This window comes from Staurois parvus, unplaced genomic scaffold, assembly GCF_062004578.1.
Source record: "Staurois parvus isolate SC_StPar_1 unplaced genomic scaffold, SC_StPar_1.0 ptg000006l, whole genome shotgun sequence".
NCBI lineage: Eukaryota > Metazoa > Chordata > Amphibia > Anura > Ranidae > Staurois > Staurois parvus.
The window spans coordinates 12,237,563-12,260,440 of NW_028317802.1; the positions used below are offsets into that span (position 1 = coordinate 12,237,563).

Below are 22,878 nucleotides of genomic sequence, written 5' to 3' on the forward strand. Positions count from 1 at the left end.
AGATGTAACATTGCAATCAAGTACACAACCATCTCCATACCACGCTTTAAACAGAGGAAGATTTCTCTTGAAATCTGTTGCTTTCTCTGGATCTCTCTAGATGACATCATCTAAACTCTGCGGATCTCACCATGGTGATCAAGGCAACTAAGGCAGCAGAGATTGTGCATGTGCAGCTCTTTGTCAGCAGCAGAAATAAGGAAGGAAATTAGGAATGATAAAGTTATAGAGGACTTGGCAACTCAGCTTTCACAGAATGCAGCATGTCATTTGTTATTGTCCCCATTAGGCCAACTTTACATAGTTTCCATGTGACAATGCACACATTTTACGCACAGTACAGTGCGTTGTGTTGGAGCAGCCCAACAACTTCAATGGGCTGCCCACAGGAAAGCCTTTACCTTTTTTTTTTTTTTTAAATGTAGTGCACCAGAACACATGGTAATAATGTACTGTGTGTGTGTATATATATATATATATATATATATATATATATATATATATATATATATACACACAGTTGCAAGAAAAAGTATGTGAACCCCTTGGGATTACGTGGAGTTTTGCATGAATTGGGCATAAAATGTGCTCTGAATGTCATCTAAGTCACAACAATAGAAGAACACAGTCTGCTGAACATAATACTACACAAACATTAGATGTTGCCATGGTTTAATTGCACATAACATGTAAACTTTCACAGTGCAGGGAGGAAAAAGTATGTGAGGCCCTAGCTTAATGATTTCTTCCAGAGCTAATTGGAGCCAGGAGTGAGCCAACCTTGACTCCAATCAGTGTGATGATATTGGATGTGTTGCTGACAGCTGTCCTGCCCTTGAAAAACACACACCTGTTTTGGGTTTACTGGTTTCAAGAAGCACTGTCTGATGTGAACCATGCCTCGCAGAAAAGAGCTCTCAGAAGACCTACGATCAAGAATTGTTGACTTGCATGAAGCTGGAAAGGTTTACAAAAGTATCTCCAAAAGCCTTGATGTTCATGTGTCCATGGTAAGACAGACTGTCTACAAATGGAGAAAGTTTAGCACTGTTGCTACTCTCCCTAGGCATGGTCGTCCTGTAAAAATGACTGCAAGAGCACAGCGCAGAATGCTGCATGAGGTAAAGAAGAATCCCAGAGTGTCAGCTAAAGACCTACAGAAATCTCTGGCACATGCTAACATTTTTGTTCACACATCTACAATAAGGAAAACATTAAACAAGAATGGAGTACATGGGACGACACCACGGAGGAAGCCATTCCTGTCCAAAAAGAATATTGCAGCACATTTGAAGTTTTCAAAAGAGCACCTGGATGTTCCACAGCACTACTGGCAAAATATACTGTGGACAGATGAAACCAAGATTGAGTTGTTTGGGAAGAACACACAACACTATGTGTGGAGAAAAAAAGGCACAGCACACCAACATCAAAACCTCATCCCCACTGTAAAACATGGCGGAGGGAGCATCATGGTTTGGGGCTGCTTTGCTGCCTCAGGGCCTGGACGGATTGTTGTCATTGATGGGAAAATGAATTCCAGAGTTTATCAAGACATTTTGCAGGAAAACGTACTACCATCTGTCCGCCAACTGAAGCTCTGCAGAGGATGGGTGATGCAACAGGACAATGACCCAAAGCATTCAAGTAATTCAACAAAACAATGGCTGGAAAAGCACAGAATACGCCTTCTGGAGTGGCCCAGTCAGAGTCCTGACCTCAACCCGATTGAAATGCCGTGGCATGACCTTAAGAGAGCGATTCACACCAGACATCCCAAGAACATTGCTACACTGAAACAGTTTTGTGAAGAGGAGTGGTCCAAAATTACTCCAAATCGTTGTGCAGGTCTGATCTGCAAGTACAGGAAACGTTTGGTTGAGGTTATTGCTGCCAAAGAGGGTCAACCAGTTATTAAGTCCAAAGGTTCACATACTTTTTCCTCCCTGCACTGTGAATGTTTACATGTTATGTGCAATTAAACCATGGCAACATCTAATGTTTGTGTAGTATTATGTTCAGCAGACTGTGTTCTTCTATTGTTGTGACTTAGATGACGTTCAGAGCACATTTTATGCCCAATTCATGCAAAACTCCACGTAATCCCAAGGGGTTCACATACTTTTTCTTGCAACTGTGTGTATATATATATATATATATATATATATATATATATATATATATATATATATATACACACACACACACACACACACACACACACACACACACTTACACACTTGTGTTCAAAATAATAGCAGTCAGACATCACTAACCTGATCAATCACTGTTTTTGGTAGAAATGATATTTCTACATGGCAAATAATTTACTAGCAGGTGTAGTAGAGTCATAGAAATCCAACAGACCCAACAGTCATGACATGCATGCTGCTGATTCTGTGTAATTGAATCACTAATTGAAAGGGGCATGTTCAAAATAATAGCAGTGTGGAGTTCTATTAGTGAGGTCATTCATTCTTTGAAAACAGGTGGCAATTATTGCCCTTATTTAAGGAAGGCAGCAAATGTTGTACATGCTGGTTACAGTGCATTTCTCTCTGAAATACTGAGGAAAATGGGTCGTTCCAGACATTGTTCAGAAGAACAGTGTACCTTGATTAAAAAGTTGATTGGAGAGGGGAAAACATATAAAAGAAGTGCAGAAAATTATAGCCTGCTCAGCTAAAATGATCGCAAATGCTTTAAAATGGCAACCAAAACCTGAAAGACGTGGAAGAAAGTGAAAAACTACCATTCGAATGGATAGAAGAATAGCCAAAATGGCAAGGACTCAGCCAACAATCAGCTCCAGGAAGATCAAAGAAGGTCTAAAGTTAGCTGTGAGTACTGTTACAATTAGAAAACGCCTATGTGAAGCCAAGCTATCTGCAAGAAGCCCCCGCAAAGTCCCACTGTTGAAAAAAAGACGTGCTGAAGAGGTTACAATTTGCCAAAGAGCACATTGACTGGCCTAAAGAGAAATGGCGCAACATTTTGTGGACTGATGAAAGTAAGATTGTTCTTTTTGGGTCTAGTGGCCGGAGAGTTTGTCAGACGACCCCCAAACACTGAATTCAAGCCACAGCAGCACCACATTATTTTATCATATTATTGTCCATTGTAGCAAGTGTATAAGATGGACCACCTTAGGAACGTTATCACCTGCCTTCCTCCCAGGGACAAAACCTACTTGGTCTCTTACCTCCATGAAGCGACCCTACAGGGTCAAAACGCCTTTTAGGAGAATACCACACCGATCAGAAACCTGTACCCCCTCCTGTAAGGTCCAACATAGTATCAATCCCCCTCACTGGTGTGTTAGCAGCTTTATTTAGAGTTTACATCTGAGCGCAGGAGGATTATACACTTTACATTGCCAGTAAAGGATTCTCAACAAAATATTTAAAATTAAAATTTTATTTATGATTATATTCAATTGTCCAATTACTTCTGGTCCCTTGAAAACAGGGGATGGCTACTCTTAAGAGCTGTAATTCCTAAACCCTTCCTCCAATTTAGACGTACATACCCTCAAATTAAACCTGAGAGTGTGTACTTTCAGCTCATATCCATTTTAGAACTATAGATTGTCTATGTTTTGGTAACTACCTGAAAAAAAAAATTGTGTGTGTGTACATATACACACACACAATTTTGGTCACCCCTGTAGCAGTATTTCTGCTATAAGGCAGAGGGGAAGCGGTTAAAGTCTATGCCCAGCCAAAACCTTTTTCTTACTTTTGGATAGAGTGGAGACGGATTAGAACTACTGCAGGTTTTTACTGCTATCTGAAACTGCATTAGACTGACTTACCCCCCACTTCCTGTCTAGTGAAACTGTTAGCAGGACAGTAAGTGATGGGAAATCTCTCTGACAGAGCCTCACAGATAGCAGTAAAAACCCAGCAAAGTCCAAATTACAACCTCTATCCAAAACTAGAAAAAGATCATTTGGGAGGGGGGGGGGTTAACATGCCATTTTAATCCATTTCATCCAGTCTATCTTGAAATGATTGTTACAAGTGAATGAATACAAACAACTTTTTTACTACTGTATTGCGTGTGATCCTTCTTACATTTGCACTAACATCCAAAATTTCAGGACATGCTTTTGGGGTGTACCATCTTCAAGGATAAGTACTGCTTGCACCTTTATTACGGTGGCATATCCCAAAAGCTTGTCCTGAAAATTTGAATGTTAGTACAAATAAAAAAGCATCATGGACAGTACTCAGTTTTTTTGTCCAGTATATCACAAGGATGGCTTAAAAAACAGCCATTAACCCCTTAATTTTGGCCCCACCTGGCCTTTTAAGGAGGTTTCTGTTGCTGGGAGGAAGGGCACGGTTTCTGCTTATGTGATCGCCATGATTGGCTGTCACAGCAGTCACATGATTGGAAAGCTGCCGATTGCAAGTATAGATCAGGAGTGGTTAACTGCTTTTAACTGTGCAGGGAGCACACTCTGCACAGTTGTGTTTACATTCTGGTACGCATATATGTGGCCTCTCGGCATTAAGGCTCACACCCGGAGATGCTGCATAAGTGCGTACTTCTGGTGTCAACAGGTTAAAATATTTTTTTTTTTAAAATAAAAAATTACCTACCTCACCTGCTGCATGTTTATTCCAAATCAGGCAGAGACATTCTACCTGTTTCTCTCTGCACAAGCGAGCAACCCTGTTATTACAATGCAACAGGGCAGCTGCTCGGCATAGAATCTGGAAGTGGGAACTACTACAGTGATTTCTAGCTTCTACAGGGATTAATCAGGTATGGAACATGCATACTCACATTGGTCCTTCACACCAATTTTCTCTGAAGAGTATTCTGGATTCAGATCACTCTTCAGAGAGCATTTCACAGGTGGTGAGGAGGTGCTGCATCACCTCCTCATTGCCAGCATTAACCCCCTGAACCCTGCCCTGGTGCACTACAATGACATGCATTGCACATGGCTGTAAGGCGCTTGCTACATATTTCGAAAGCAACAGGGGGTAGAATGCCTGACCTCAAAATTTAAAATCATATATTGTGAATATGCACAGCTTGTGTCACACATTTCAGTGGCTGCCATCTGAAATACAGAGGTACTGAGGAGGAGGAGTTTCCGGAGGGTCGTCAATACAGGAATCACTAAATGCAGGTAGCAAAGAAACGGGATATGAAGTGCTTAAAACTCCTTCAATTTCTTGAGTATAGAGAACATTCTAAATTAAAAAAAAAAAAAAAAAAAAAAAAAACCAAAAAAAAAAAAAAGGTGCATTCTTACCCGCCCATCTCAGATTGTGGAGTGGTCTTCGTAATAACAATGGTTTTCCCCAGCTTAGACTCCAGATCAACTTTGTAGTCTCTATGCCTGAGTAGTTCTCTCTTAACTGGAGGCTGTAGTGGTTTTCCTACAAATAAGAGATATGTATTAGCAGATACATAGCACCACTTTGGATTTTGTAAAGTGCATGAAAGCCATTTGCAAAAGCATCAAGGCTAAAATATTATTAAACATTCTACAATAACACTATGTGCATATATAAAACATACATACAACATTTTGGAAAGGGTTTGTTCAAGAATGAAAGTTACTTTTGAAGTTTGTCATTGCACAGAAATAGGAAGTACTCGGTATATATTTTCATATGTTCTGGGACATCTTAGGTGTCTTTGAATGCAGCAATATTATATGAAATGTCAGTTCATCAAGTGTCTGTAGATGGAAATTCCTCATAACATGTATGCATATCACAAAGAAGTTATCCCTCTATATTAAAGCTCTTCACCATACCGATACACATTTCTTGCATCTTTTTTTATTATAACAGCTGCCATTAAAGTGACACTAAACGCTGGTTTAAAACAAAAGAATATTCTATTCAATAATTCAAAAAAAAAAAAAAAAAATCTATTGCTCTCAGCCTCCTCCAAGTCTTCACATTTCTGTTGTGATCTGATTTAGAGGCTGCTTAAGTGTATTCTCCATGGTCAACTGTATGTAGGAATGCAGCCACCATCTTTTGCCCGCTCCCAAACTGGATTAAAGACTATGGATTTGTAGTGTACAGCATAGGAGAATTTGATAATGATCAAGGGACAATGGCACGAGAGGTAGTACCCACTCTAGCTATCTCATCCCAGATTGACTCAACTTTTTATACTAGATAGGGTCTAATATACCCCTCAGAAATTACATTCATGGGGCAGAATTGATTCATCTTGCTGTCCGAGATGCTCTGGCACGGACAGCTCTTTAATACATATGTTTTGGCATGGTCTGAAGCTTTATAGATACCAGACTAGTATTTTAGTTGCAGTTCAAGACCTATGCAGTATAACACTATTACCAGACCCTAAGATGGCGATTCTGGGTATTTTTCCTGAGGACCTTATATAATGTTGATACGTATCTTTTTTTTGCCTGTAAACTTATAGCTCAAAAGGTGGTTGTCTCCTTCTCCTCCTACATTTGCACAATGGTAAAAGGCTGTTAATGCTATTTTAGACAGAAACACTGGCGCACTAGCACAGGGGCTGTCCAAAAAATAAATTCCAAAAAGTATGGTTACGTTGGTTATCATCTACCTTAGTAGGTTCCTCCTCTGGTCCTTCTCCATGACTCCCCACTTGATTTAACCACTTCCTGACCGTGCTATAGCCTTTGGACACAGCTGATCACAGGACACAGTAAGGGGCCAATCACAGTGGCCTTTTACCACGTGATCAGCTGTGTCCATTGACAGCTGATCACCATGTAAACACACTTGCCGGTTATCAGCAGTACTTTCCTCATGCTTTCACAGTAAAGTAAAGTACTGCCGATAAACGTCAAGTGTGAGAGGAGACATCTACACTGATAATCAGGGCACTGATATCAGTGTAGCACCAAAAGTGCCAATCTGTGCCACCAGTCAGTGTCCTTTAGTGCTGCCTATTAATGTCCATCAGTGCAGCCTCACCGCACATCAGTAAAGGGAAAAAAGTACCTGTTTGCAAAATTTTATAATAGAAGGTAATAAAAACTTTTTCTTTTAAATTTTCGGTCTTTTGTGCCCAGTATGCAAGTGGTTAAAGGGGTAGTAAACTCTTATTTAATAATTTTACCTACAGGTAAGCTTCTAATAAAGCTTAACTGTAAGTAAAATATGCCCTAAACGTGAACCGTTTAGGAGATATTAGCCCTTTCTGATAGCCGCTCTGAAGGAACGGCATACCCGTGCCGATCCTTCAGAGCACTGTGCCGTGACACTGTGATGTCACCACGGCTCGGCCAGTCAGAGCTTGCGAACCCAGAAGGAAGACCGGGTGAAGATGGAAGCCACGGGGATATGTGACAGCACTCCGCTGGAAATTTTATTTCAAGGTAAGTCCTTCATAATGTGCTAGCATGCAATGAATACAAGCACATTATGCCTTTACCTTGCAGGGGGTATTTTTTTTCTTTTCATGCAGTTTACTACTGCTTTAAAGCCACAGTATGGTCTCAATTTGTATAGTGGTTTGAGATCATTCAAAACATGTGGTTTTCATTTGACTTTTGTATTTATTTATCTTAGCGGGTGGGTTGTATGGTGATATTGTTTAGATTTGAAAGATATGCTCTCAGGGGTATCTTTTGATTTTGTTATAAAATAATTACTAAGGTGTAATGTATTAGAAGTACTCTTAATTCTTTTTTTCTTTATGAGACATAAATAATAAAGTGTTTTTGTTGTTTTAAGTATTTTGTGTTGATGTAATTTTCGTTGTTTTCAATTCTATTCTGATATGCATTGCTTTATTTTTTTCCTATCTTGTATGTTTTTTTATAGCTTTAATAAAAATTACTTGATCAAAAAAACATTCCAAACAGAAGAAAGAAGGAAAAGGAGAGGTTCAAGAGCTCATGGAGGATGTTATAAGGAGGCAGAAAAACATAGTAAGTGCAAAAAAATTTCATGAAAATAAAGGATTGCAGGGCTATTATGTACTAGATGTGTAAAGATTATTTTTTGAGAATGAGGATATTGTTTAGTGTAAGTTTAATGCACTATAGCAACAGGATCCAATACAGAAAAACACACGTCTCTTCACAAGTGTGAACAAGCCCTAGCTGTTCAAACAGCCTTATTCCATAGAGAGTGCAAACAGAAAAGTGCCAAGTCCAATTATTGTCTCAGTCCCTTTCTTCTCATTATAGCCCTTCATATTTTTTCTGGAGAGAGGCCTTAAGATGTGCACTGTGTGCACCGCACAGTGTAACTAACTTTTAAAATAAACATAATAATGCAATGTATGTCTGACTGAATATCTATTTCTATGACTCCAACAGGATTTTAAGTGCACCAACCTATTGCAACCAACAACTTTACTTAATTCAAAATGAATCCTTTTGGATTGCTATGGATTACATCACAAAAGAATTAGAACTTTTTCTTTGCACTCTTTACTGAATAAGGCAATTTTACCAATAAAGACCACTGTGACCCATTAGGTATAAAATGACTCCATCCTATCTACAGCACAACACACCAACCCTTCTCTACAAGACCGCAAAAGACATTCAACTCCCCTCTTGCATCACATGGTAACCCAGTAATACCCATTACTAATCCCTAATAATGGCCTTTTGTCTTAAAAAAAATCAGCCTTTTAAAATTGATTTCTATTTTTTAATTAACATACGTCATACTTACCTGCTCAGTGCAACAGTTTTACACAGAGTAGCCCTCATCCTTCTCTTCCCAGGTCTCCCTCAGGCACTCCTGGCTCCTTTCCCCCCAACAAGCGCCCCCATAGCAAGCCGCTTGCTCTGGGGGCACTTGGCATGCATCAACTTCAACACCAAGTAAACTGCAAAAAGCAGTTAGTAAAAGCAACTAAATAATTGCAGCTGGAATCACTCTTTTCTGCATTTCTGCAGCTCTGGTCTACTGAGGAATACATCATCCTATTCTTTATGTTTGATTCCGGGTGGCAGATTTTCTGCTTTACTTGAGAATGAGGTTTTTGTACTGCTTATTTTGCCAAACGGTCTTTGGAAGGGCTTTGCCAGTCTTGGTTTTTATAGTCCATGCATTCTTGTTTGTATGTAAAAATGAAAAAAAAAAAAAACAACTACTGAATAACCTGACCATTGCTAATCAAATTAATTTCTATATCAAAAAGAACAAAACATTGCCTCATCCATACTATAGGACACCCTATCCTACACCTTGCTGCCATTCATCATCTCAGGGCACTATTCTACAATTTCCTAGCATTACATTAACCCTATACCCCAGAACAACAGGATCCTACCCACTGTCTCTTCAAGGAAGACAATGGTTTACAGTGTTCTAAATGGCTGCCCAGGACCTCACATTTCTCCCCAATGAACAGCATTCACAAAGCAAAGATTCTGCTATCACTGCAACCAAAGCTGTTCTTTCTGTAGAGCAAACACCAGTAACCTGGATAAACAGAGTGCAGCTCTTTCCACAAGAATATCTCTTTATGGTAATACTGGGGCAGATTCAGAAAAAGTGGCGTAAAATGAAAAGGTAACCGCTATAGTTTATACTTTAAGGTGGATCTAATATCATAAAGTGATGATATGCTATATTATTGGGGAACATCTATAAAACAAAAATCTTTGTGCCCAATTAGCACCCCAAAAATGTACCTTTGTGTCTGGAATTTCTCCCGAAAAATAGAGTATTTCCTGGAATGGGAGGATCCCTAGGCACTCCTGTGTCAACAGCCCCATAGCTGTGTATCTACTGTGAGATCTAAAGTACTGAGGCCTCCGATTACTAGTCTCATAAAATCTGGAGTGGGATTTAGCAGTCATTGTTGTGATGCTTGTTAGAGAGGAATTAGCACCATGCACCTGTCTGCTTCTGTTTCATTCATTCTGCGAATCTGTGCTTTGTGAACCTCATCTGCTGCTTCTTAAAATATATCCCACAAATTACCAGACCACCAGTCACCAAAAGGTGGCATTTCTGACGCAGGAAGCCCTGCTTTTAACAAGATGGTAACCTCCATGCTTAGACACATTGCAGAACAGGGCATGACAAGTCAGTAACAGGAAAAGATCAGCTGCAGTAAGCCCAAAGGCAATACTGGTGACTAGTCATTTGTCCTTTTCTTGACTGTCTGCTATAAATAATAGCTTAAGAGATTATAAAAAAAATGTCAGCGTACATTTTTTTTTTCAGTCACCATGGTGCCCCACTGTATCAAATTAAAGCAGAACTAAACACTCCTATCCTTCACAGCTGAGCTTCCGTTGGATCTGCAGTTGCCATGGTGCTGCACATGGGATCAGTTATGACACCAGCCATTTGATGGCTTGACCGTTTGGTTGAGAAAACAAGCAGGTGTGACAGTTACCTTCACAGGATGCCTTGAATGTAACGGTTTTGGAAATGGTTAAACTGATGGGTTTAGTTACGTTTTAAGTGGTAAAACAGGCAAAAATGGTTACTTTGACATGTTTGCCACAGCAACGTTCAATTTGTAAGAAATATACCAACCATCTTTCTTTTCTCGCTCTTCAAGGATTCGTTTCTGAGCAAGTTTTTCATATTCATCTTTGTCCCACTTTCGACGGAAGTCTGCATTTTTAGACTGTAAAAAAATGGTAAAATATTTTAAAATACAATAAAGAATCCACGACAAAAAGAAAAAGAAAGCATTATAGACAAAAATAAATGTAAATCTGAAAACGTGTTTACTGTTTCACTTGCCAAGGGATATGAAATTTCTGATCAGTCTTATAATTGAGACAGTCAGGATTATCTCTTTTCTGCTTCCTGCATCACCTCACTGTCCACTAGACAACAGTGAAGATCCTTATTCATTGTCCAATCAGCAGGCAGCGATATGACATAAGCTGAATTGCTGAATAAAAAATAAGTGTGTCACCCGCTAGTGGCATCAACTGGGGAGGACTACAGGGAATGTGTCCTTGATAGTCAGAGGCCACTGAGGCAATAAGTGAATGGCACTGGGCATCATCCAGACTGAAGTTAGTCTGTGGCAATAGACTGTACAGAACGTTTGGGAGGAGATGGAAGCACAGCAGCATGATAAGATCAGAAGGTACAGCAAACACAGTGAGAGCACATCCCTGACACAAGGAATAATTAAGGGCTCATTCAGACAGGCAAACTGGAGCGGATAGGCTGCTACGTTCTGGAAGCTGAACAGCACTGCCTCGGGACATAGCAGCACTATGGCTATGATACATACAAACCGGCTGGTTAGTTGAGGCCAGAAATGTCATTCCTGAAAACAAACTGTCTGTACTCAGGGCCGGCTAGATTCCCAAACTGAATGTAACCACCTATCAGCAGGCCAAAGCTGCTCACATACACTGTGTACATGTCCACGGGTAATACTGACTTTGGCTGGTGGCTGCTCCAGATTGCCTGTCTGAATGAGTCCTAAAAAGGTGAGGCTAGATTTGGGTTAAAGAGACATTGTCACCTTGCCCATTTAGGGTAAAGTGACAATGTCTTTGCAAAGGCTCACCCAACTCAATGATACTCATCTTGCGCCAACACTCCCTTGCCACCCCTTCTCTGGCAACAATACCTAAAGCTTCTGGGTAAGTGGGAGCATGTGGCCTTCTCTCGTGTGATGGTGCAGGGGTCTAGCGTTGTCACCCAACAGAGAAGGTAATGTTGCTGCTACACCTAGCATCTGACACTAGTTATCACCAGGAGGAATAAATGGCTGGAGACCTGGCAAGGTGAGCATTAGCATGTTAGGGGGGCCCTATAAGAAATTGTTGCTTTTCTCAGAATGAGCAAGGTGACAGCTTTTCCTTAGGGATGATTAAGGCTAAGTTTAGATAGGAGGTTCTGCCATTAGCGAGAAATCACCAATAGGTAGAGTGCTTCCACTTGCTTCTATAGAATCACATATTTGCTTGCCCAAACTCTGCTGAATCTTGAATGCTAGTGATGAGAGAGACATTTTGCTGCCTCCGCTTGCAAGGCAGCGATTTCACAGAGACAGATAGGAATCCTCTTAGGGATCCTGCTGCTGGCGAATTGTCACTATCAGCAGAAGCATCCATCTGGCATCAGGTTTTGTAACACTGGTAACTTTGTAGAAAAAATGAGTAGCAGCTACAAAGCTTTCCACCTCTTTTCTTTGGGCATTTCTGGTTACAATGTTGCTTCTGTAGCTGACTGTAATGCAGAAACAAAGGAGTGGTGGTTAGTGATGGCTAAGGCTGCACTGGATAACATGAGCAGCTTCTAAAGCTTCCAGTTCTGTAGCTAATCTTAACCACATGCCCCCCTGAGGATTTACCCCCCCCCCCCTCCCAGGCCATTTTTTGCACTACAGCGCTGCGTTACTTTAACTGACAAATGCGCAGTCATGCAATGCTGCACCCAAATTAAATGTGTGTCCTTTTTTCCCACGATTTGAGCTTTTTGGTGGTATTTGATCGCCTGTGCGGTTTTTATTTTTTGCGCTATAAAAAAAAAAAAAAAGACTGACGATTTTGAGAAAAAAACTATATTTTTGACTTTTTGCTATTAAACATGTCCAGTAAAAAATGTTTAAAAAAAATCAAAATGTCATCATAAATTTAGGCCAAAATGTATTCTGCTACATGTCTTTACTAAAAAAAAAATAAAAATCCCAATACGTGTAAATTAATTGGTTTACGTGAAAGCTATAACGTTTACAAATGGCGGTATAGATACTGGAATTTTTTTTACTAGTAATGGCGGCAATCAGCGACTTATAGTGGGACTGCGGCGGGCATTCTGACACTGGAGGGAACAGACTTGGTTTCACGGACATCCCCAATGACACTAATACAGTGATCAGTGCTATAAAGAAAAAAGCAAAAAAAAAAAAAAAAAAAAAAAAGCACAGCCATTGAAAGCAGTGTGCATGAGCTGACAGGGAGGAGAACTGTTTTGTTTACAAACAGTTCTCCTCCCCGTCAAAGATGCTTGGCAATCACCGGGCGCCGGCGTGTAATCACTGGCCGGGACCTGGCGATTGACAGCTGTGGCTGGTAGCGCGGGTAGGGCACGCGCCCCCTACCCGGAAATGTAAAATCACGTATATGTGATTTTGTGCACCCGTGCCACCCTGTAGCAGTATATCTGCTATAGGGCAGTCGGGAAGCAGTTAAAAGATGTAAATATGCAATCCTTAAAATCATTGCAACAAACCTTTCAATGAGTGTAATTCATTTATATCTAGCAACAAAAACCCTAAAGAGAGTAGTTTTGTAGCTACACATTCCTCTTTAAAATCAGCAGAGATAAAGCTACGTTCATTACCCCCTTCCCACCACATACATATACACATGTATGTGACCTTTCTATGGAGCCGCATATATGCGTAAATGTGCTTGAGCTGGGAACGAGCTGCACAGCGCACTCCCAGCACAGTGACCGGGCTCTCACCAAGAGTGCTGGGTCTTGTGCTAACCTGATCACTGGAATAGCCTGCCCCTGTGCTTTTTCTCCTCATGAACAGAGAAAAAAAAAAATACATTGTTTGTATCTTTTTCTCCCCACTGGAGGAGAAAATATAAAGTATTGTTTGTAGCTAGATCAGGGTTTGATGTAGGTCAGTGTCAATAGATATTAGGATAGGATGTTTTAGGTAGAATAAAAAAAAGCATAATTTTTAAGATTGTATCAGGGTCAGTACGTTTTAAGTAGGAAAAAAAACCCCCAAAAAACAAGATGTTCACTATTGTTTCCGGGCCCTACTATAGGTACAAACATAGTATACACATATGTAATATGTATTACTGCATTAGGAGTCAGGAGTAGAATTTATTTTGGGTTGTTCTTTGGTGGTAAATTATGGTAATAGCAAGAAATATACAATTACATTTCAATTCAGATCATTTTTTTTGTACTATTTTGTGTCTGAGATATTCATTACCATTTACTACCATATGAAAGCACAATTTTATCTGGGGAAAAAAGAAAAAAAAAAAAAAAGCTATAATCCACCTGAATTATCTAGTCCACCTGAACTAAGCAGTTGCCATCATACGTACAGTTTTAGAACACGTTAAAGTTGTAAATTTGTTTTCAGGTGTTAGGATTTGTTTTACCCTCATCTTGAAGGGATTAAAAGGAAAGAATGCGTTTCCCAACAATAATTATTATTATTATACAGTATTTATAAAGCGCCAATAGTTCGCTCAGCGCTGTACATTACAAAGGGGGACAGAACATGTGACAGAACAATACCAATACAATGCAAAACATGAGGGGATTGAGGGCCCTGCTCTTTCGAGCTTACAATCTAGGAGGGAGGGGGTGGTGGCACAGGAGGAGATAGCTGTGGGGGATGGAGTGGTAGGAAGAGTGGAGGAGGTCGGCAAGTTAGCAGGGGGTGGGGTAGGCTTCCCTGAAGAGATGGGTTTTCAGGGTGCGCCTAAAGGAGAGGAGAGTAGGTGATAATCTGATGGGTTGGGGCAGGGAGTTCCAGAGGATGGGTGACACCCTGGAGAAGTCCTGGAGGCGGGCATGGGAGGAGGAGACCAGGGAACTAGAGAGAAGGAGGTCTTGTGAGGAGCGGAGTGTGCGTGCTGGGCGGTACTTGGATATTAGGTCAGTGATGTAGTTCGGGGCAGTATGGTGGACAGCTTTGTACGTCAGCGTTAGGATTTTGAATTTGATCCGTTGCGCAATCGGAAGCCAGTGGAGGGATTGGCAGAGAGGGGTGGCGGAGACAGAGCGGTTGGAAAGGTGAATGAGTCTGGCAGCCGTATTCAGGATGGACTGAAGCGGGGATAGCCAGCGGCGAGGCAGGCCAGTGAGGAGGGAGTTGCAGTAGTCGAGTCGCGATATGATGAGGGAGTGGATGAGCTGTTTAGTGGTTTGTGGGGTTAGGAACGTGCGGATTTTGGCGATGTTGCGGAGGTGGAGTCTGCACGAGTTTGTTAAAGATTGGACTTGGGGCTGGAAGGATAGGTTGGAGTCCAGAATGACACCCAGTACTCTGGCCTGTAGGGCGGGTTTGATGGTAGCGTTGTTGGATGTGACGGAGAAATCAATGGGGGGTGGTGTCCGGGCTGGGGGGGGAAGACAAGAAATTCGGTTTTGGAGAGGTTCAATTTAAGGAAGTGGAGCGACATCCAGTCTGATATGTCGCTCAGTAGGTGTGTGATTTGGGCTGAGACCAAGGGGGTGAGGTGGGGGGTTGAGAGATAGATTTGTGTGTCGTCGGCATAGAGGTGGTAGTTGAAGCCGTGAGAGTGTATGAGTTGGCCAAGGGAGGAGGTATAGATGGAGAAGAGAAGGGGCCCGAGGACAGAGCCTTGAGGGACCCCAACAGAGAGTGGGAGTGAGGGGGAGGTGGTAGCATTATAGGTAACGCTGAAGGAGCGTTGTGACAGGTAGGATGAGAGCCAGGAGAGAGCAGAGTCTCTGAGGCCAAGGGAGTGTAGTTTTTTGAGGAGGAGGGGGTGGTCGACTGTGTTGAAGGCCGCAGAGAGGTCAAGGAGTAGGAGCACTGAATAGTGGCCATTAGCTTTGGCGGTTAGCAGGTCGTTGGAGAGTTTGAATAAGGCAGTTTCGGTGGAGTGTAGGGGACGGAAACAGGACTGTAGGGGATCGAGAAGGTTGTTGTTGTCGTTGAGGTGAGAGCATAGGCGGGTGTAGACTAGGCGCTCGAGGAGTTTAGATGTAAATGGGAGCAGGGAGATGGGTCTGAGGTTGTTCGGGTCATTGGGGTCCAGGGAGGGCTTTTTAAGTATGGGGGTGATGTGTGCATGTTTCAGAGGGGAGGGGAAAGTGCCGGAGGAGAGGGAGAGATTGAAGATGTGGGTGAGGGAGCGTAGGATGGAGGAGGAGGAAGGTCGTAGGAGTTGTGAGGGGATAGGGTCGAGGGGGCAGGTGGTGAGGCGGGCATCAGAGAGGATCTTGGAGACTTCCTCGATGGTAGTAAGGTCAAAGGTGCGGAGTGTGGGGGGAGCTTCAGTATGAGGAATGTAGGGTGGGGTGGAAGAGGAGGTCAGAGCAGTGGTGGGGCCGTGGGAGAGGGGTGATGAGGGGGTAGCTGAGTGAGGGTGAAGGGGGTTGGAGAGAGTTTGAGCAGCGACGAAGTCCCTGCGGGTTATGTCGAGGGGGAGGGGGGATAAGGGGGTAGCTGTGTGAGAGGGGACGGGTTGAGAGGGCGTGTGAGTTGCGGCAATGTCCTTGCGAATTGTGTCAATCTTGTTTTTGAAGTGATTGGCAATCTCAAGGGCGGTGAGTGAGGTGCTGGGTGGAGGTGGGGGTGGAGAGAGTAGAGAGTTGAAGGTGGAGAAGAGTCGGCGAGGATTGGAGGAGAGGGCCTTGATGAGGGTCAAGAAGTAGGCCTGTTTGGCAGCATGGAGGGAGGAGGTGTAGGTGCGGAAGGCAGATTTATAGCGGGTGAAGGCTTGTTGGGATTTGGTTTTGCGCCATAGTCGCTCTAGGGCACGACTTTGTCGTTTGAGGGTTTTGGTGTGATCAGTCTGCCAGGGCTGGAGCGGTCGGGGTCTGATGTTGCGTGTGGTTAAAGGCGCTAGTGAGTCAAGGGCTGTTGAGAGCGCATTGTTGTAGGCGGTCAAAGCCAAGTCGGGGCAGGACAGGGGGAGGATGCGGTCGTGGAGTTGGTCAGCTGCAGAGTGGAGGGAGGCAGGGTTAAGGTTGCGGAGGTTACGGCTGGTAGTAGTGTGACATTTGGAGGGGTAGGCGTTGGAGGACGAGGAGATAGAGAAGGTGATCAGGTTGTGGTCAGAGAGAGGGAAGGGGGTGTTAGTGAGGTTGTGGGGAGCGCAGCGGTTGGAGAAGACAAGGTCCAGGAAATTTCCGTCAGAGTGGGTGGTGGATTGTATGCACTGTGCAAGTGCAAAGGAGGAGGTTAGGTGGAGGAGACGGGCTGTGTCTGGGTTGTCGAGGTTGACAGGGATGTTGAAATCCCCAAGGATGATGGTGGGTAGCTCAGAGGAGAGGAAGAAGGGTAGCCAGGAGGAGAAGTCATCCAGGAAGCGGGGTATAGATCCAGGAGGCCGGTATATCACAGCAATCTTAAGGGGGGTTGGGGAGAATAGTCGGACGCAGTGGGCCTCGAAGGAGGAGAAGGATAGGGAGGGGGGGTTTGGGAGGACTCGGAAGGTGCTCTGCGGTGACAGGAGCAGACCAACCCCACCACCTTTACGACCGTTAGGCCTGGGTGAGTGGGTCCAGGTGAGACCTCCATAGGAGAGTGCAGCAGGGGAGGTAGAGTCAGCGGGCTGGATCCAGGTTTCCGTGATCGCTAGGAGGTTGAGGGAGCGAGAAACAAAGAGGTCGTGGATGGCGGTAAGCTTGTTGCACACCGAACGGGCGTTCAGGAGTGCACATGAAAAGGGGGGGGAGATTTTAGGGAGCAGGGGGACAGATACTAAGTTGTGGGGGTTGCAGTAGGACGTGGAGGTGGGAGGGTGTTGAGCGGGTGAGGGAGGTGGAGGGCCAGGATTCGGGGAGATGTCCCCTGCGGCTAGGAGGAGGAGAAGGGTGAGAAAGGTGGCATGGGAGCGGGATGTGCAGGAGCGCGAGAAACTACTAGTGGAGGTGTTGGGGTCAGTAGGAGAGCGGAGTAATAGGAGGAGGTGGTGCGTGCCATAGAGGGGCGAAGGAAGCAGTGGGGACACAATATACAATTGTTTGGGAGGGGCAGAGGGATATAGTGAATGGATTTTGGGAATGGAGGAGAGGAAACTGAGAAGGAGGAGTGGAAGAGGCATTTTGGGGAGGTGAAGAGAGCAATAGTAAGGAGATGATAGCAGTGAGGGGGAGATGTACAGGTTGTGGGGTGGAGCAGAGGGGTAAAGAAATGAGATTTGGGAACAGAGGATAGTAATATGATAGGGAGAAGAGGGGTGTATTATATAAAAGGTACACAGAGTGGGTCTCAGGCATGTAAGAGGTTTCCCACGGTGTTTGCTTGCAGTCTTCCAGCATGCAGTAGAGCTTCTTGCTGTTGTTGTGTCTTCCTGCTGCTTAAGTTCTCCTGCTTTAGTTCAACTATAACAACATCCACTCAGGTGGATGCAGCATTGGGCCAATGCTGCATCTGTCCCCTGCTGCCTCAAAGACAGAGAACTGAGTGATGAAAGACAGCTGATCACTCAGCAATTAGCCTTCAGTGAGCAGAGAGCTGGTGACTGTCAGTCAATGGCTCTCTGCTCTGCCCCTCCAGCACTCGGCAAGCGGTCCAGGCTTTTGGGTGGATCCCGGCCATATGGACGGGATCCTTGCAGAGCCTGGATTGGATCTGTGGCTTTAGGCCACTGTTAGCTGAAAACAGGTCACAGGAGTAACAGAACTACACTCATGTGATCCACAGGAGAAGGAAGTCCAAAATAGGTTCAGGCCCTGCACACAGCGCACTCCTCGGCTTTACATTCTGTATGTAGTGTATGCCTGAACCCTGTGTGTATACCTCTGTAGTGTTTAAAGGATAAGTTCACCTTTATACAAAAAAAATACACATTTTTTTTGCCAGTTAAAAAGTGCATTTATTACTTTTTTTGTTGCAGGAGCCTGTAAACCATTGCACCAGCGATCAGAAGATCACTGGTGTCATGCAGGTCTCCTGCAGATCTGTCAGTATATCTGCTTGCCTGTACGGGATGTACCAAGGGATACCACGGCTCCACAGCACCATGATAGTTCATTAAGAACTACAAGCCAACAGCTGCTATGGCTGTTGGGATTTGTAGTTTCTCATTCACAGAACAGGGCCATGCATGGCCATGTTTTTTAAATTTCACAGCTAGCGAGGGGGGAGAAAATCCCCCGCTAGCTGTCAAAGTGGGGGAGCCAAGGTCAGTCTGATCATAACATGTTACACCTTGAATATGGATGTAACATGTTATGAAAGGTTAACTTATCCATCAACAATGCCTTTGTGAGGCCCTCCCACTGTTAATGCAATTTGGCCACACCCACCCTTTTTAATGCAGCATGCTCTTCCCATGCAGGTGGTATGGGAGGGGCTTGCAGTGGCGCATGGTTGAGTTCCTGCACCTATTCTTCACGAAAAAAAGTCCTGTGCAAAATGTTTTAGAATGTACATGGAGCTGAGTTTATGTAGGAATTACATGATCCTTGCCGGGGATCCTAAATCCAGCAGGAGTTGACAGGGGTAGGAAGAAGAGCAAGTACCCTGACATACTGTGGCAAATGCACATTTTCGGTAGATTTCCCCAAAGCCTCTTGGGACGTACAGCATGGGTATCACAGGAGACTGTGGCAAAAAAAAAAAAAAAACAGAAGCGAAGGGACCTTAAAATAAAAAAGGCATGAATAAATGTAACTCTGAAAATAGGGGGAAAATATTAAAGTGGAAAATTAATTCTTTGATAGATTACTTCAGGTTGTCCCCTTTTGTAGGTATAACCATGAAAAATATTATGAATAATACTATTTAGAAACCACCTTGCTCTGCAACATGTTCGATTAGTCTCCATTCTCAGCCCTGTGCCTAAAATCAGAGCTACTAGAGGTTGATCAGCTATCTTTAACCACTAGCCTACAGGGCACTTATACCCCTTTCCTGACCAGGCCAATTTCCAGCTTTCAGCGCTGTCACACTTTGAATGACAATTCAATTGCGCGGTCATGCAACATTGTACCCATATGAAATTTTTATCATTTTTTTGAGACAGATAGAGCTTTCTTTTGGTGGTATTTAATCACCTCTGGGATTTTTATTTTTTCTTAAACAAACCAAAAACCACTGAAAATTTAGAGTTTTTAGTTTTTGTTATACAATTTTGTAAACAAGTGATTTTTCTCCTTCACTGATGTGCGCTAATGAGATTGCAGTGATGGGCACTGATAGGCTGCACTGATGGACACTGATAGGTGGCACTGATGAGGAGGCACTGGTAGGTTGCACTGATGGCTATTGAAAGGCAGCACTGATACATGACACTGATATATGGCACTGATAGGCAGCACTGGTAGGTTGCACTGAGGGGCATTGAAAGTCAGCACTGATACATGACACTGATATATGGCACTGACAGGCAGCACTGACTGCCACTGATGGGTGACATTGAAAGGCAGCTCAGATGGGCACTGATATGTGGCATTGATGTGCACTGGTATGCACTGATATGTGGCATTGGTGTGGCACTGATACTGATGAGCACGGACAGGTGGCACTTCTAGGGCCACACTGATCATCTGTCCCCTCCGCGGAAAGCCGATTACCGGCTCTCCTCTCCCGATAACCGGCATTTCTGTGTTTACATGTGATCAGCTGTAATTGGACACAGCTGATCACATGACCGAGCCGACATCTTCAGCTCTTTCCGTGATCCGCTGTGTCCCTCCAGTGATCGCCGCACTGCGCGCTCCCTGAGCCGCGCATACGCAGTGAGAATGGTAGGACGTCATATCAGAACGAGAAAACCACCTTGCGCCCGTCATTGTACTATAGGGCGGACGGAAGGTGGTTAAAAGAGAAGCATAGCCAAAGCTCTGTTGGCTATACTTCTATGATTCACAAGGGTGCAATTTGTTAAAGTAACGCAGTGCAGTATCACAAAAAATGGCCTGGTCAGGAAGGGGTTGGGGGGGGGGGGGTAAATCCTCTGGAGGGCAAGTGGTTAAAGAACATTAATTGTTATCAGACTGTTATGTGTAAATTTCCACTTTAGTGGGTAAAGAGGGTGAACTTTTCCTCGGTTGTTAAAGTGGAACTAAACCTTTATATTCTTTTCAGCTACTATCTTAGCCTCTGTTTGATCTGCAACTGCCATATGATCAGTTATGACACTAGTAGCCTATGACAGTTTGGTTGATAACACAAGCAAATGCAACAGTTAGCATTCTCAGCCTGGCGGGAATGTAACTATTTCTTTAAACTGGTAAATCCATAGGTTTAGTTCCACTTTAAAGCCTATGTGCAGCCAAGAACACAAATAAAAAATATCAGAAAAAGGAACATAACAGTTGGTATGATTGTCCCTTGTACTGACTCTTTGTTTTAAAAGTAATTGACTGCATCCTGCAAGCCCCCAAATTTTTTGGTTTAATACCTTCAGGTAAGCACCACACATGCGCCAAACATTTCTGGAGCTCTGCAGCCTCCTGGGAAACTCATGTCATGCATTCAAAGAAGCTTTGGGACAATAAACCAGAAATGCAAATTCACACTTGAGTTTTTATGTGTCTTTGGAGCTTTTTTTTTTTGTGGGTGCACTTTTCTGACTTGCACATTTATGTTTCAACCAGTGGAAACCTGGTAACTAGGAGAAGACAGTTGTTAGGTGAATTTTTCAGGGGCCTGGGAAAAATATTTGGGAAAAAAAAATGCATGATGATGGCTCCTGTACTTTTATGCCCCTTGAGTAGCAGCGCATCGCTCAGACGTGAATGGGCAGAAAAGATTAACAAGGAAATCTGAGTAAATTGCTTCTGGAATAATACTTCTAACTGTTGAGGTGTGAATGGGGATATATTTCAGGCCGGGATGCAGTGTGATTTCAATGCAAATTTTTAAGGTGTATCAAACTGGAAATTACACCCGCACTGCACTGAATAGCACAGGACCCTTTCTAAAAAAAAAAAAAAAAAAGAATCGTACTGCGGCTGGCCCGCATGTACACTCACTGGCCACTTTATTAGGTACACCTGTTCAATTGCTTTGTAACACAAATTGCTAATCAGCCAATAACATGGCAGCAACTCAATGCATTTAGACATCTAGACGTAAAGACTACTTGCTGAAGTTCAAACTGAGCATCAGAATGGAGAAGAAAGGGGATTTAAGTGACTTTGAACGTGGCATGGTTGTTGGTGCCAGAGGGACTGATCTGAGTATTTCAAAAACTACCGATCCACTTGAATTTTCAACTATCTTTAGGATTCACAAAAGAGAAAATATTCAGTGAGTGGAAGTTGTGTGGATGAAAATGCCTTGTTGATGTCAGAGGAGAATGGTTCGAAATGATAGAAAGGCAACAACAACAACCAAGGTATGCAGAATACCATCTCCGAAAGCACAACATGTCGAACCTTGAAGCATATGGGAAACATCGGCAGAAGACCACACTGGGTGCCACTCCTGTCAGCTAAGAGCAGGAAACAAAGGCAACAATTCGCACAGGTCCACCAAAATTGAACAGAAGATTGTAAAAACATTGCCAGGTCTGATGAGTCTCCGTTTCCCTAGAGATGGTTGTGCATGAAAATCCCAGTAGATCAGCAGTTTTTCAAATACTCAGACCAGCTCATCTGGCACCAACAATCATACAATGTTCAAAGTCACTTAAATCTCCTTTCTTCCCCATTCTGATGCTCGGGTTGAACTTCAGCAAGTCATCTTCACTATGTCTAGATGCATATATGCATTGAGTTGCTGTCATGTGATCTGCTGATTAGCAATTTGTGTGACCAAGCAATTGAACAGGAGTGCCTAATAAAGTGGCCGTTGAGTAGGTGAATGGCCTCTGCAGAAAAGCGTTTTATTTCACATGTCATGCGAATTGGTGTAGTTCAAAATGCATCCAAATTCACATATATGTGAGTCAAGGCTTATACCTGTCCCTGTGATGACGTGCTGTGGCAGGGGGCAGCTGCAAGAAACAGGAAGAGACAGCCAACTATCAAGAGAAAGCGGTACCTCAGGAGACATCTCTGGATTCACTGAGCATCCAAGTATGTTTATTGTAAACCAGCAAGCATGGTAAGAGGGGGTTAAAAAAAATAAGCAGGGGGTAAAATTCCATTTAACCTACTCTATGCAAATCAATAAAAAAAAGTTACTTTAAAGTGTTACTAAACCCACAACAGTAAACTCAGTCTGTATATGCAGTGAAGCATGATTGTTATACTCACTGTGGAACCTAAGGGATTAACCCTCCACCTTTTGTTAAAAGGATGCTTGATCCGGTCTTCTCTG

At 43.2% G+C, this 22,878-nt stretch overlaps 1 protein-coding gene across 1 annotated transcript in view; it reads right to left on the minus strand.

The window, feature by feature from the left end:
* Window positions 1-22,878, minus strand: part of ZMAT2 (zinc finger matrin-type 2) — a 97,558-nt gene that overhangs the window by 73,976 nt on the left and 704 nt on the right. The window contains exons 2-3 of the mRNA XM_089661066.1: window positions 10,491-10,584; window positions 5,273-5,399 (exon numbers count right to left, since the gene is read on the minus strand). Of these exons, the coding sequence (XP_089517192.1) occupies window positions 5,273-5,399; window positions 10,491-10,584 (221 nt within the window). The remainder of the gene's footprint in view (window positions 1-5,272; window positions 5,400-10,490; window positions 10,585-22,878) is intronic.